The sequence below is a fragment of the Sinocyclocheilus rhinocerous genome, unplaced genomic scaffold (assembly GCF_001515625.1).
Source record: "Sinocyclocheilus rhinocerous isolate Xijiao unplaced genomic scaffold, SAMN03320098_v1.1 scaffold1295, whole genome shotgun sequence".
In the NCBI taxonomy this organism is placed as follows: Eukaryota; Metazoa; Chordata; class Actinopteri; order Cypriniformes; family Cyprinidae; genus Sinocyclocheilus; species Sinocyclocheilus rhinocerous.
Window position 1 is genome coordinate 2,363,837 of NW_015660499.1, and position 17,022 is coordinate 2,380,858.

General features: G+C 34.8%; 1 protein-coding gene and 1 long non-coding RNA gene across 2 annotated transcripts in view; both read right to left on the bottom strand.

The window, feature by feature from the left end:
• LOC107725092 (scavenger receptor cysteine-rich domain-containing group B protein-like) overlaps positions 1 to 8,041 on the bottom strand; it is a 12,121-nt gene extending 4,080 nt beyond the window's left edge. The window contains exons 1-7 of the mRNA XM_016534235.1: positions 8,011 to 8,041; positions 7,439 to 7,741; positions 7,278 to 7,343; positions 4,471 to 4,785; positions 3,119 to 3,196; positions 2,763 to 2,834; positions 1,761 to 2,075 (exon numbers count right to left, since the gene is read on the bottom strand). Coding sequence (XP_016389721.1) covers positions 1,761 to 2,075; positions 2,763 to 2,834; positions 3,119 to 3,196; positions 4,471 to 4,785; positions 7,278 to 7,343; positions 7,439 to 7,741; positions 8,011 to 8,041 — 1,180 coding nt within the window. The remainder of the gene's footprint in view (positions 1 to 1,760; positions 2,076 to 2,762; positions 2,835 to 3,118; positions 3,197 to 4,470; positions 4,786 to 7,277; positions 7,344 to 7,438; positions 7,742 to 8,010) is intronic.
• Positions 8,042 to 10,202: 2,161 nt separating this feature from the next.
• LOC107725128 (uncharacterized) lies at positions 10,203 to 14,851 on the bottom strand. The gene is made up of 3 exons (XR_001638092.1): positions 14,796 to 14,851; positions 12,281 to 12,313; positions 10,203 to 10,241 (listed from the first exon to the last, which is right to left on the bottom strand). It is a non-coding gene; the product is annotated as an uncharacterized LOC107725128 (long non-coding RNA).
• Positions 14,852 to 17,022: the final 2,171 nt, after the last annotated feature.

A 17,022-nucleotide genomic window follows, 5' to 3' on the forward strand; every position in this document is an offset into this window, starting at 1 on the left:
CCATTCCCTCCATCAGGGAATGAGGGTTACGTATGTAACCGAGACGTTCCCTATCTGTCGGTCACTACGAGTTATGTCGTGATGACATTATGGGGCCCTGGAAAGCGCAACAACCTAAACCCCATCACAACCCTATGGCGTAGCCAATGTTGGCAAGCAACCGCGTGACAGACAAACGCTACGCAAAGGTCGTAACCTTCCCACCACCCCAGTGCAAATTCGCTGACCTTGGTACCCGCAGGGACCCAAGGGGAGTATATCGTGATAGCCAAGCCGCTGTTACTTTTACCGCAGAAATTTCTTAACAGAAGGGATTTTGACCTTCAATGAAAGATTGCTTCAAGTCTTTCCTATTTGTTGTTACATCTTGGCAGTAACGATGGGGAAGCGAGCCTTTCAGAGAAGGGCGCTACGGAGGCCACATCCTACCCGTAGGGAGGTATCATGTGGAGACACGGACGGATATGGACTGACCCAGGCCTGGGGCAGTACTACATAAGGAATGGGACTCTGAGGCAGGTCCTACCTGAGAATAGGAGGAACGACTGCCAGCAGAGCCTGACAGAATGGTCTGTCAAAGGGAAGACATGGGTTCACCGAGAGGGACAAGGGGAGTATATCGTGATAGCCAAGCCGCTGTTACTTTTACCGCAGAAATTTCTTAACAGAAGGGATTTTGACCTTCAATGAAAGATTGCTTCAAGTCTTTCCTATTTGTTGTTACATCTTGGCAGTAACGATGGGGAAGCGAGCCTTTCAGAGAAGGGCGCTACGGAGGCCACATCCTACCTGTAGGGAGGTATCATGTGGAGACACTGATATGGACTGACCCAGGCCTGGGGCAGTACCTAGCCCAGTACAGGGGCTGACCAGAGACCCGGGCAAGATAACATCAATACTGGGCCTGGCGTCAGACTGCTCTGCCCAGTCTGGCTGCCGGGGGTGCTGGAGGATACTCCACCAGGGTTCGCTGTCCAGGGAACTGTACTGGAGGAGGAAAAATGCGCTCGCATCCACGGGTGAGGGGGAATGGCACAGCAAGCGTGACACCGGCCAGCTCTTCCCACCACTTACCTCATTCACTCGGCTCTGAAGCAAAAATCTGATGAGTGGATGCACGTGTCACCTATTTATGCCCCTGTGCATGGGGAGTGGCTCAGCATGCAAAATCCACTAGCCAAATATCATTGGCATTTTCTCTTAATCAGAGAGGATTCGGGCTCCCAAGTAAGACCCCTAATGTCGTCACGACATAACTCGAAGTGACCGACAGGTAGGGAACTGCATTTATTCAAAATAGAAATCTTTTGTAAAAATATACACTACACACTACCATTCAAAAGGTTTGGTCAATGCAATTTTTTCTTTTTTTGAAAGAAATTAATGCTTTTGTTCAGCAAGGATGTGTTAAATTGATAAAAAGTGATAGAAAATACTTTTATTGTTAGAAATTATACTGTATTTAACCTGATAAACAAATAGTTGTGTGTGTATTTTTGAAATGTGGCTGAAATGTGAACCTTAACATGTTTTTGTGAAATACAGATGCTTGCATGGATTTCAATTTCATTTAATTAAAATAATCCAAATAAAATGGGACTAATTTAATATGAATTATTGGAATAATGTTTTGTCAAAACTTCCTATGAGTACATTTAAATAAGTATTCACTATGTATATAAATGTAAAATGCATGGCTTTTCAAAACTATTCTATGTGATCATTCTATGAAACTGTAATGTGTGTCATATTTCTCTTACGTGCACAGATGACTCCAGCGTCTTCGTAATGGCCGCAGTTATGCTGTCCCCAGCCCAGATTGAAGCAGTCGGACAGCTTTTGCTCACTGCCGCTGCAGTCCACGTTATCCAGCAGTATGGGGCCGGAACCGTAGCCGAAGTAAGCCAGAGGCTTGACTGCGATAGGTGGACCGCATCCCATATGTCTGCAGACCACCTGAGCGTTGTCCATATCCCAGTCATCATCACACACCGTTCCCCAGATGGTGAAGTAGAGGATTTCCACTCGGCCCTGACAGCTGTTGAGGCCATTCACCAAACGGATGCTCGGCTTCTCTGAAAGAGCCGTGGATGATGAGGGTTAGAGAGAGACAGCAGATCGAGACAACATACACTACTGTTCAAACGCTTGGGGTTGGTAAGACTTTTTAAAAAAAATTTTGAAAGGGACTTTTCTGCTTATTGAGGCTGCATTTATTTTAACATAAACAGTCATTTGCTGATTTGCTGCTCAAGAAGCATTTCTGATTATTGTCAATGTTGAAAACAGTTGTGCTGCTTCATATTTTTCTGGAAAATTTGATACATTTTATTTTTTCAGGATTCTTCAATGAATAGAAAGTTCAAAAGAACAGTGTTTATATGAAATGGAAACCCTTTGCAACATTATAAATGTCTTTACTGATCAATTTAATCTATCCACTCATCCATCTAAATACATAAGTAAATAAATAAAATAATTATGATAAAATAATAAAAGAAATAATATCTAAATAAATAAATATGTATTTAATGTAATTATGTATAAGTAGTAGATTTTTGCTATCTATCTATTTAAATGCATAAATAAATACGTAATTTATTTAGTATAGATAGATAGATAGATTAAATTAATTAATTTAGACCGTATTATATTAATGTATTTATTTTTTTGCAATCTACCTTTTTAAATACATAATTTATTTATGGATGGATGGATGGATGGATAGATAGATGGATATGTGTCTTATGTGTCTTTACTACCTTTCGTTGTTGAGGCTGTAGTGATCACCGTGGTTACCGTTTCACTTTGTACTGGCACTGGCATTTCTGTCACTAAAGAAAACAGAGAAAAATGTCAGGAAAGGAGGAGGAACACAGACAAAATGTGTGTGCTCAGTGATGTTTTAAAAAAAGACGCCATCTGCTGGTGCTTGAAGGGGTTTCATTATGCAGGACGATCCTGTTAGCAGGCAGTGTGTTAGCAGACAGATGGCCCAAAACGGATGGTCAGGCACAGCAGTTAATAACAATGAATTGGCTATTAATTCAACCGTGCATTATTGAAAATAGCAGGTGAAGTTACAGGCTCTTATGTACAGTATAGACAGTGTTTATACCTGCTGTGCTTTCAGGAACGATGAAATCTCTGCCTATAGTCTCTGTGTTGATAACTGGGACCATGGTGGAACTGGCACCTGAAATATACGAGAGACAGAGAGAGTTAGAGCTGCAATCAAATGAAATACAGCAGTACAGAATATGCACATACTGTCAGGTCTGAAAGATCACATTGAAAATCAGTTGTTTTTTATGTAAAAATAACGTTTCACATAAAAAGCATCTGCTAAATTAATCAATGTAAAAAAAAAAAAAAAAAAATAAAAATATATATATATATATATATATATAGTAATAATTCAAGTGATTATGATGATTATATAATTATGGGAAAAAAGTTAAATTAAATAGTAAAAAAAATTACAAAATAAAATTGCAAAAATAATGAAAAAAGAGCAAAATATAGTAAAGTTGCACAATAAAATTGCTAAAAAAGGCAAAATAAAATAGCAAAAATTATGAAAAAAATGCAAAATAAAATCACTCTATCTATCTATTTCATAAACAAATGCTAAATAAAATTGCAAATATAATGAAAAAATTATGAAAAATGGCTAAATATAAGCATTTCTGTTGAGATAGTATTTTATTTATTTATTTTTAAGTTTTTGCTCTCTGTCTATTTAAATACAAATTTGTTTGTTTGTTTATTATAGATGATTACCTATCTAAATAAATAAATAGATAGCAAGCTAGCTAGATATTTAATTAATTAATGTATTTATTTTATTGCTATCTACCTATTTAAATACGTAAATGAATAATTATTTGTTTACGATAGATAGATAGATAGATAGATAGATAGATATTTTTGTATTTAATTTATTGAGATAGTATTATATATTTTGTACGTTTTTGCTCTTTTTAAATACATATTTGTTTCTTTGTTTATTATAGATGATTACCTATCTAAATAAATAAATAGCTAGATATTTAATTAATTAATGTATTTAATTTATTGCTATCAACCTATTTAAATCCATGAAAAAGAAAAAAAAAGGCCAAATAAAATTGCAAAAATTATGAAAATAATGCAAAATAAAATCACTCTATCTCATAAAAAAATGCTAGATAAAATTGCAAATATAATGAAAAAATTATGAAAAATTGCTAAATTGTAAAAATTATGAAAAAATGATACGCTGTTTGATATTGATATTTGATATTATATTATTATCGTATTCATCAACACACTAGTTTGTAGCACAAGTAGCTTTAATATTCTTTAGTTATTCTTGTAGTTATTTGCCTATATGACTAATGAATCAGAAGTCTTGCCCATTCACAGAAAATAGCTGGCTTCTGCTTTGTGAAATAAGGTGTATACCTGAAAGAGGAGAAAGAAACCCACCTGAGCAGATGACACCGGCGTCCTCATGATGGCCGCAGTTATGAACTCCCCAGCCGAGGCTGTAACAGCTGGCCAGGCTGCCCTCCTGCCCGTTACAGTTCACGTTATCCAGCAAAATCCGTCCCGTGCCGTAGCCGAAGTAAGCGTTTGAAGGTGCGCCGACAGCCAGTCCGCAGCCGATTTGTTGACACACGACTGTGGCGTCCGCAATGCTCCAGTCATCATCACACACCGTTCCCCAGCTGCCCTGATAGTAGACCTCCACCCGGCCCTGACAGAGGTCCCCTGTCCCCGCCAAACGCACCGCTCCGTCTCCTACAGCACAGGACGGTCAGGTGCGGTTTATATATATAGTAAGTAAATATTAAGATATGCATATAGCCTATGTATATTTACATATATTTTATGTCAGTATCTGCTGTACTGTTATAAAGATCTCATTGATTTACATTACAAGCATTGGAATTTCATCATATAAAATCAGCATCTGCACCAAATTCATAGTTTTTGCTCAGTTTGAGTCTTTGAATAAAATTGAGCTGTTTTTTTTTTCTCTTCATATTCTCACTATATCACACTATATCAGCCATAAAAGCCTGATAGATCAAATATGATACTCAACAAAAAAACACTTTTTGAGATATTTTGAGAAAAATATTGTGTTCATAAACTGTTCCACTGACTGTTTTTGTGACTATTATGTTTTATGTCGGGCTTTACAGCGTTAACCATTTGAGGCATGAATTCTTACTTATTTGTTCTCTCTCTCTCTCTCTCTCTATATATATAAATATATGTATGTATGTATGTATGTACACTGCAAAAAAAATGCTTTTCTAGCTTAGATTTTTTTGTTTTGTTTCCAGCCAAAATATCTAAAAATTCTTAAATCAAGAAGGATTTTCTAGACAAGTAAAAATTATTGTCTTGTTTTCAGAAAAAACAAATCAAAATTAAGTGAGTTTTTGCTTAAAACAAGCAAAATAATTTATTATATAATTTATAATTTATTATCTTATTTCAAACAGAAAACAAGATTATTTTGCTTACCCCAAGTCTAGAATTTTTAGATATTTTGGCTGGAATCAAGACAAAAAAATCTAAGCTAGAAAAGCATTTTTTGCAGTGTATATATACAGTATATACAGTGGGTACGGAAAGTATTCAGACCCCCTTAAATTTGAAGGCTGTTTGATCATTTTTGACAGAAGGCATTCTTGATCATTTAGAGGTCTTATAAATTCATATATTCACTTTGCTGTTATCTATTATGTAATGATTTTTCCAGAAAAATTATGAAATCATCACGAAACGCTTGTTGTTTGTCCAACAGAAACCCTAGTCCACAATTATCTACACTTTGCTCCTAGAAATCATATAGTTTGCTCCATAGAGGGTGTGGGCCAGATTATCGGTAATATTATTCTGCTGAGCTTAACTCGCCATTGAATATGAAGCAAACGGAAGGCTACGGTTTCCAGCAAACACACACTGATGTGCCTCATATTGTTTTATTGAGCGACGCCACCACATGGACGCAAAAGCCGTTCTCGTATTGCCAGAGGAACAAAGCCTCAACGGTGATTCCATACAATGAAAATGCCATTCAGTTCCCATAAGGCTTTGTTACTTTCTTTAGATGTCATAACCTCTGAACTAGATATGGGCAGCTTCTCAGGACTGAAACAGGACACGAGAAACAAAGACAGGATCAACATGATCCCTCAAAAAAGAGTTCTGCTGTGATCTTTAGTTCATCACTGCATTTTTCATCTGGGATCAATTATAACTATGATCGGTGGTTATTACAGTGAAGCAAAAATTAAAACCATAACTAAAAAACACATTTTTGTTACCCAATAAATGTTATAAAATAGAAGTTGAACTGAAATAAAATAATATACTAAAATAACTAGAGTAAAAAAAAGTAAAATAAAAATAATAAATTCTATATAGACATATTTAGAAAAACAACAATTAAAACAATAACTAAAAAATTTAAATAATAAAATCTATGTAGGCATATTTTTTTTTAAAAATGACAAAAACACAGCGAAAAGTAAAATGAAAACAAAATACAAATAAAAACGAATTTAAATATGGTTAAAAACGAATTTAAAATAACAAATAATGAGATTTTATATTATGAGATCTAGGACTTTTGTGTCACATATTAAAATATGTACAAAAAGGCCCTAAATATTTTGGGTCATTCACTATGCATTACATCATGCATGTCTTGATATATTAAATAAAATATGAAAATGCATTGAATTTATGAAATGATTAACATTACTAAATTATATAAAATATATTATGTACACAATAAATAAAATCTTAAAAAATATTCATATTCAAAGAAGTCAGATTATTTAAAATCTGATTATTTTAATCAAAATATCACAGTGAAGTGGATATAAGAGTTCAGTTTAAATGGTTTTAGACAGCTTTTTTGGTTATCCTTATTCTAATTGAAATGTGTCAATTAAACATTGTTTTAATTCATTATCAAATGTCCTTAATATAACTTTGTTGTAAAATCCCAAAACACAAAATACAAGTTCCTAAGAATGACATCATCCTCCTCCTCCTCCAGGAAGTGACATAATTTTGGAGGGAAATCAACAGTACAAACAACATAATGAATTCGGTGGTGTATTTTGTCTCTCTAAAATGTTGCATCTTGTTTAATCAAATTAGTTTGCTGATATTGACATTTCATGAAATAAATAAAACATCGAAATGAACTTCAAGTTGATATCCTCATGTAAGAGTTCAAAAAGGCTCGAATAAACTGTGCAACTTACTTAAAGCAGAGATGAGACGGGACGGTGTGGTGGGCTCCAGGCCTCGAGGTTCCACCACATTATTGCCTGTGAGAAATGAAAAATGAATGATCTCACATAAATGAATAATTAGTTGAGCTCATGCAAGGAAATCAGCTTTGATGCCTCGGCTCACTCCATACCTTTGCAGGTGACAGCCACGTCTTCATAGTGGTAGCAGTTGTGGACGCCCCATCCCTGATTCCTACACTGACTCAGGTCCATCTCTCCTCCTTTACAGTCCACGTTGTCCAGCAGGATGGGCCCGGAGCCCTGGCCGAACGTGGAGCTGCTCCCCACGGCCACGGCCACGCCACAGTCCAGCTGCCGGCAAACCACGTTCGAGTCCACCATGTCCCAGTCGTCGTCGCACACCGTCCCCCACGTCCCGTTATGAAGCACCTCCACGCGCCCCTCGCAGCGGTTCCTGCCGTTCACCAGCCGCACTGGAGCAGCAGATCATTACTTGTTTAGTATTACCCACCATTATAGTTTCATTAATACTTTTAATTAGCTTTTATTTTATTTTTTATATTTTCCATTTTCATTTTAGTTCGTTTTTAATTTTTTAAACATGTCTGGATACTTTTTATTCATTTTATATTTTAGTTTGAGGTATTTTAGTGCATCAAGTTAAACTAAATGAAAATGAGAAATTTTGCCTTGAAATAAAATACCTTTAAGGTCTTATTTAATATAGTTTTTTGTGGTTTACCCTGGTAATCAGAAGAACATGCAAGGTACATGTATGTTTCAGTGTTATTTTAGTATAAATGAGATACTATTATAATTTTTATTAATATTTCTAATTAGCTCTTATTTTATATTTTCTGTTTTCATATGAGTTAAAGTTTTAGTAATTTTTGTGTGTTTTTTGCTTTTTTTTAAACATGTCTGTATATTTTTTTTCAGTTGTACTTTTTTTTTAGTGCATCAAGTTCAATTAAATGAAAATTAGAAATGTTGCCTTGTCAGCTATCTGAAATAAAATACATTTACTTTTTAAATATTTTATTTCAGTTTTATTAAGTATATTTTTATGGTATTATTTAACTACCTGATAATTAGAAGAACATACAGTATTATCTTAGTGCCACTGAAATACTATTGTAGTTTTTATTAATATTTTGAATTAGCTTTTTTCATATTTTCCTTTTAATTTTTCAGAATTTTGTAAATTCATATTTCTTTTTTTTTTTTATTCAGTTAAATTTGTATTTCACCCACAAGTTAAACTAAATGAAAATGAGAAATGTTGCCTTGGAAACTAGCTGAAATAAAATAAGTGTATTTTTATATCTTATATCTCAAGTAACAGAAGTAATGGTTTTAGTTGTAGTTAACCATTATAACTCTGGTATGCTTTTTGTTGTGTTCTTAGACTTTAGGAAATAATTTTGCACCTTAACCGAGTTTACGATTAATAGAAAATCTTTAGTTGTGCATGTTTTTTATTCTCTTTGAACCGTATCAGTACCGTGGAACTAAATGGTGAACTTTACATGTACCATGGTAAACATACGGTGCTCCAATTTACTTTAAAGAATGCAAAAATAATGCAATATATTTAGATCATATTTATATTTACATTAATATTTGCATATTTATATTTACATGAATTTACAAGAATGCCATGATATTGCCATTTTATAATGCCATGGTATCATATCTAAAAAAACAAAAAACAAAACATGGTGCATGTCCCAAAAAAGTGAATCATTCAACAAAAAAAACAATAATAATAATAATAATATTAGCATATTTATATTTGCATGAATTTACAAGAATGCCATGATATTGCCATTTTATAATGCCATGGTATCATATCTAAAAAAAAACAAAAAAACATGGTGCATGTCCCAAAAAAGTGAATCATTCAACAAAAAAAACAATAATAATAATAATATTTGCATATTTATATTTACATGGATTTACAAGAATGCCATGATATTACCGTTATATATTAACATGGTGTCATATCTTAAAAAAAAAAAAAGATGGGGCATGTCCCAAAAAAAGGGAATCATTAAAAAAAATAAAAATAATAATAATAATAATAATATTAGCATATTTATATTTACATGGATTTACAAGAATGCCATGATATTGCCATTATATATTAACATGGTGTCATATCTTAAAAAAAAAAAAAAGATGGTGCATGTCCCAAAAAAGTGATTCATTCCAAAAAAAAACTAAAACAATAATAATAATAATAATAATATTTGCATATTTATATTTAAATGGATTTACAAGAATGCCATGATATTGACATTTTATATTGCCATGGTATCATATCTAAAAAAAAACATGGTGCATGTCCCAAAAAAGTGATTCATTCCAAAAAAAAACTAAAACAATAATAATAATAATAATAATATTTGCATATTTATATTTACATGGATTTACAAGAATGCCATGATTTTGCCATTATATATTAACATGGTATCATATCTAAAAAAAAAATGGTGCATGTCCCAAAAAAGTGATTCATTCCCAAAAAAAAGATGACTTTCTGGTCCTTTTTTGCTAGTGTTCATCATGTAGTGCACATGAAAGCTGCGGGTTTCTGAATAACACAAGTTGAAACGCAGAGCTGCACGGCTCAGATATAATGATATAATGAAGCCTGTAAGAATGTCTCTAATCCCCTTCAACTTAACGCACAATAATAAGTCTAAATATGACATATGACTCCAAAAAGAGAGCATAACGGTGGAGAAGGGATTGTGTAAATTGAGCGAGAGGAAGTGACCTGTCTTTTTTCCTGTGCCTGAGAGGCAATTATGATTCGGGCCTGCCGTGATCCTGCCAATGGGCGATGGCAAACGTATCTTCTCTTAAAAGGATGTGTTCTTGTATAAAGGCGCAAGAAAGGGTGAGAAAGTGAATTGCAAAGACGCTCACCTTGAGACTGTGCTTGCGCTGAGGCATTTGTGTTGTTGGCTGTGAGGGAAAAAAAAAACCAGGAGAGAAAGTCAGAGAGAGAGAGAGAGCAAACAACGATTGTGGTAAATTATTTGTTGAAAGGAGGTTCTTGGCCCTCCAGAGCTGCAGCCCTCTATATCTACTACATCTATTTTCCTGTAATTTTAGACTGGTGAAACAGGAAGACTGTGGATTCAGCTCGGGCTGTGATACAGACTCACTGCAGAACAGACAGAGAGAAGAAAATCACACGCCTCTCGTAATGCAAGATCAGATATTGAGATATGTGCTGTGAATCTGATCAGATTCAGCTGATGAGACGGTGGATATTGAATCTCAAATACAGTTCAAAAAGATCAGTAGATCAGGTGTGTGTATCTAGTTTTTTTTCTTCATATTTTTATGAATATATATATATAAACTTTATATATAATTCGAATTAATTTTAACATTTTAATTTTTTTATCTATTATATACTTTTAACTTGTGTGTGTGTGTGTGTGTGTGTGTATATGTATGTGTATATATATATATATATATACAGTGCCGTCAAAAGGTTTTTGCACACGTAGGGCCAGGCAGGTTTGGACAGCTTTTTTCCCTTAATAAATGAAATCATCATCTACCATTCAAAAGTTTGAAATCAGTAAGTTTGTTTATTATTATTATTATTATTATTATTATTATTATTTGAAAGATTTACTCAGCAAGGACACATAATAATTGATCAAAGGTGACAGTGAAGACTTTTTTAATGTTGTTAAGATTTTTTTATTTAAATGCTGTTACTTTAAATGGTAACAATATTAGACATTATTAATTTTTACTGTATCTTTGATAAAAATAAATGAATGTAGTCTTGGTGAGCATAAGAGTATTCTTTTAAAAAAATATTACAAACTCTTAATGAATCTGAACTTTTGAGAAATGAATAATAAATGAAAATAACTGAATTCGACATATATTTGAGTGTGGTCGGCTTCAGTGCTGCTGTCATTAAAGTGTATGTTCTGTGTGTATGTAATGTATAGCATATAGTTCCAATCCAAATATATTCATAAATCAACATTTTATGACACTTTGCTAGACATTTCACCTAGACTTTGTTTGTGTTGGTTCAGAACGTTCTGGTGTTTTTCACAAAGCGCTGACCTCGCCGTCCCTCCTCAGACACGCTTTCACTGGGCTCCGTTTGTCCAGTGTTTTGTAGCAGTGTTGAGACGGCTAATGCTAGTGCCTATACAAGCTTTTGTATCAAACTGTGAATCGATGGTGTTTGATTTCAGCGCCTGACAAAGACAGCAGAAAAGAAGCTTTTTTCCATCACATCCCATTTAGGTCAATTCACAGGCTTCTCCTCCTTCTTATTAATGTGTATGTCACTGAAATATTAGTCGCTCTAAAGATAGCGCTTCAGACATGTGGGCTAATTCACATGTACACTTTAGTATTCATATAAAGCAGTTGGAAAAAAACATGATGTAGAAATAATTTAGCATGTAACACGTAGAAAAACTGAAATATTTTATGTCAACAGTTTTGTTTTATTTACTTAGAAACTTTGAGAAATCTTTTTTTGGTTGTTTTTATATGTTGTGCTGTTATTGACTATGGAAGCCCATTTCTGTGGAATAAAAAATAAAAAAAGTAATTGTGACTTTTTATCTCACAATTCTGAGTTTATATCTCATAATTCAGACTTTCGAGGAAAAAAAGTCTGAATTGCAATATATAAACTCAGAACTGTGAGAAACAAAGTCTGAATTGTAACTGAAATAAAAAGCTGCAATTATTATTATTATTATTTTTTAATGTTTTTATTCCTTGGCAGAAACAGGCTTCCATAAGTTCCATAAGTTTTTACATTGTACATTTTCAAACTGCTTGCCGCTACAATGTTGCAAGTTATTTAGAATGTTGCTTCATGGTTGCTATGGTGTTCGGAGTTGTTTTTAGAATGTTGTTATGCGGTTGCTATGGCGTTTTGTGTGGTTTCTAGGAGGTTGCTTATGAAAGGTCACAGGAAATGCAAAGGTTTACTTTCAAATGATACTTACTGGAAACTGATCTTCGTTGGAGTTTGATGTCTTCTGCACAGAGAAAAGATCAACACAATTATAAACATCATCATCAAATAACTTAAAAATGACACATACTGTACACACATTATCTCAGATCTTTATTGGCGTTTGCGTCACTGGCGATCATTTGTAAGATCCATTGAAAGTCATTGATCTGCTGGGAGTTGGGTTGTGTTGCGTACAGTAGAGGAAACCACCCATAATGCTCTGACACACATACACATCTTCTCAGATGTCCATGTATGTCCTCATTAAGTCTTTAGTTCAGCGGGTATTCCCCGCTGGAGGCTTTACATCCTGATGAATTACTCTGATCGTTTTGTTCCACCAGGATCCATTAAGCCTGGAGGCTGTTGACTTTGATTTTGATTATTGTTCTTTTAAAGCAAATGTTTAAAGACAGCGATTGAATACTTTCTGGTGTGGTGTGGTGGTTAAAACTGAATCTTGGTAACTGAAAGGTTGCTGGTTCAATTCCCACAAGGAGTCTTGACCATTGAGTCATTTATAGGGTCTGCATTTGTAATTAGATTTTTATATTTTGGTTTCTAGATTGTTCTGTGTGGTTAAGTCCACTCTTTACTCTAAGGGATTAATGCTTTTTTATTGTTTTTTTTGTTTTTGTTTTTTTGAACACTTAGTTAAGTTACAAGACATTGATGTGAAGTTCATTGATGATCTTGGCTGAATTATGCATCAAAGTTTAGTAATGCAAATATTCAGTGCAGTTTCTCAGTATGAAACCTGCATGTATATTGTATTATATTTAGGGCTGTCAAACGATTAATCGCAAGTAATTGCATCCAAAATAAAAGTTTTTGTTTGCATAATATAGGTGTGTGTACTGTGTATATTTATTATGTATATATAAATGCAAACACATGCATGTATATATTTAAGAAAATATGTTGTTTATATATTAAATATATTTATATATAATAATATAAATGTATATACATGTAATTATTTTCAAAATATATACTGTATGTGTGTGTATATATACATAATATATAAACACAATACACATACATATATTATGTAAACAAAAACTTTTATTTTGGATGCGATTAATCTCGATTAATAATTTGACAGCACTAATTATATTATATTGTGTTATATTATATTATTAGCAAAATGCAGTTTTATATAGTTTTAGATGGAGTGTTTCATTCGAACTGCTTACATATATCATACAATACCAGTCAAAACTTTGGAATAAATATGATTTTTTTATATTTTTGAATCTTTGATCTTCTGCTCACCAAGGCTGCATTTATTTGAGCAAAAATACAGTAATACTTTGAAATATTATTACAATTCCAAATAATGATTTTCCAATGTAATACATTTTAGAATGTAATGTATTTCTGTGATGCGCAGCTGAATTTTCAGCATCATTACTCCAGTCTTCAGTGTCACATGATCTTCAGAAATCATTCTAATATACTGCTTTGCTGCTCAAGAAACATTTCTGATTATTATCAATGTTGAAAACAGCTGTGCTGCTTCATATTTTTGTGCAAACCGTGATACATTTTATTTTTCAGGATTCACAGATGAACAGAAAGTTCAAAAGAACAGCATTTATTTTAAATGGATCCTTTTGGAACATTATAAATGTATTTACTGTCACTTTTGATCAATTAAATGCATCCTTGGTGAAGAAAAGTATTCACTCAGACAGGTGGCGTATTTCACCATGTGTGACACGGAGACGTTCAGCTTATCCTCCCTACAAATCCAGCAACTCTGTGTAAACCTGTGCTCCTCACTTTCAGAGCGATTACCAACCCGAGCTCGTCCCCTCCTGCCCTCATTGTGTTCCAGAGATGCGGAGGCAAAACAACAGCGCTACACGCAGCCTGGCTGTGCCATAAAGAGTCATCAGGATCTCTTACAGCTCCAGCCGGCTCTCTCATTAGTCTACACATAAACCCGAGCCGCTGGTGTGTTCACTGCACAGGCACTCCATCACACTCAACAAGCAGTTCGATATTTTAGTGTTCGGATGTTTACAGTAACATCAACACTGTATGAAGATTGCATTCAGTAAAGGCCCGTTTGGATGTATACAGTGACAGTACAGTCAATCCGTCACTTCAGTCAGAACAATCTGAAATGCACACTGTCTTCAGAAATCATTCTAATATACTGCTTAGCTGCTCAAGAAACATTTCTGATTATTATCAATGTTGAAAACAGCTGTGCTGCTTCATATTTTTGTGCAAACCGTGATACATTTTATTTTTCATGATTTTGAATAGAAAGTTAAAAAAAACAGCATTTATTTGAAATACAAATCTTTTGTAACACCGGAAACAAAATGTTTTTGTTACTTTTGATTAATCCTTGATGAATAAAAGTATTAATTTCTTTTTCACAATGTTACTGTTTTTACTGCATTTTTGGTCAAATAAAGCAGAAGAGACTTGATTACTCCAAATGTTTGACCGCTAGTGTACAATCTTTCTTATATAAAGCTTTGACTCACCGTTTGGAAGGAAGCTGGTGACGGCGATCAGTAAGAATGAAGCCAGCAGGCAGGTGAGGATCCAGGCAGCAGATTTCCAGCATCTGCGCAGACTGTCTGACACACGCTGACCGTTCATGGCAGAATAGATCCAGCTGGACGCCTAAAGCACATACAGACACCTTCAGTGAGTGCTTTAACTTCTCAAGATCCGTTTATCTGCGTGCAGTTTGACTTTTACTGCCGCTTCTTTTCACTGCAGTTGTCTGACACCACATAACCAGGTTATTACAGTAACTAGGCTACTACTGAGTCTGCTGGTCAGTGATTGGACAGCTTCTCCTCATAGTATGTTATGGAAAATCACATGTTCTCACAACATCAACAACAACAAATGCTCAGCCTGCAGGCCACAGGCCGTTCTGGACAGACACGTATTGATATACGAGAGCAGACCGATCGTTTGTGTGACCTGCTGTTAATAAGCTGTCCAGAGAGGTTTTTATGTTCCAGAGATAGTGTAAAATATGACTATATGTTATGCATTTGATGTATTTTTGCATGTGAAAGTCATTTTTAGATGTTTTTAGTTTGATTGCACATCCAAGTTTGACCCATTTTCCCAGAACCAGATAAACGCAGTACACAGACCAGACTTTAAAGTCAACAAGAAATCTTTCCTAATTCATATTCATGGTCTTATTGTGAATTTCAATGCAAAACATTTTTTGGCTAATGGCATCTATTCCTGTAGCTCAAACAGTAAAGCATGATGCTCACAATGGCAAGGTCATGTGATTCGTTCGATTACTAGGATATGCATGAACAGATTCAATGTAAACCTCGAATGCAATGTAAGTCGCTTTGGATAAAAGCGTCTGCCAAATACATATGTAAATCAAGCACTTTTCAAGTCCCAATGATTTCAAGTTCTGATGAATGCAATCCAGTCCTGCCTACTTTTTCTTATCCTGTTTCACTCAGAAATATGTTATATTACCAAATGTTAAATGCACTACAATATTTCATGTTGACTTTAATGTTGAGAGGGGAATGCCTGTTCATGGTTGAAAACACTGACCGTTTTTGTTTTTATTTCAATTTAAAAAAATATATATTTTATGTGCCATTTCTATTATTATTATGATTATGATTATTATTATGTTTAATATTTCTAAATAGTTTAAATGTATTTTTATTTCACTTTTAATTTAAGCTTTTATTAATTTTAGTATTTAAACTTCAACTTGTTTTTTCATCTATCTATCTATCTATCTATCTATCTATCTATCTATCTATCCATCCATCCATCCATCCATCCATCCATCCATCCATCCATCCATCCATCCATCCATCCATCCATCCATCCATCCATCCATCCATCCATCCATCCATCCATCCATCCATCCATCCATCCATCCATCCATCCATCCATCCATCCATCCATCCATCCATCCATCCATCCATCCATCCATCCATCCATCCATCCATCCATCCATCCATCCATCCATCCATCCATCCATCCATCCATCCATCCATCCATCCATCCATCCATCCATCCATCCATCCATCCATCCATCCATCCATCCATCCATCCATCCATCCATCCATCCATCCATCCATCCATCCATCCATCCATCCATCCATCCATCCATCCATCCATCCATCCATCCATCCATCCATCCATCCATCCATCCATCCATCCATCCATCCATCCATCCATCCATCCATCCATCCATCCATCCATCCATCCATCCATCCATCCATCCATCCATCCATCCATCCATCCATCCATCCATCCATCCATCCATCCATCCATCCATCCATCCATCCATCCATCCATCCATCCATCCATCCATCCATCCATCCATCCATCCATCCATCCATCCATCCATCCATCCATCCATCCATCCATCCATCCATCCATCCATCCATCCATCCATCCATCCATCCATCCATCCATCCATCCATCCATCCATCCATCCATCCATCCATCCATCCATCCATCCATCCATCCATCCATCCATCCATCCATCCATCCATCCATCCATCCATCCATCCATCCATCCATCCATCCATCCATCCATCCATCCATCCATCCATCCATCCATCCATCCATCCATCCATCCATCCATCCATCCATCCATCCATCCATCCATCCATCCATCCATCCATCCATCCATCCATCCATCCATCCATCCATCCATCCATCCATCCATCCATCCATCCATCCATCCATCCATCCATC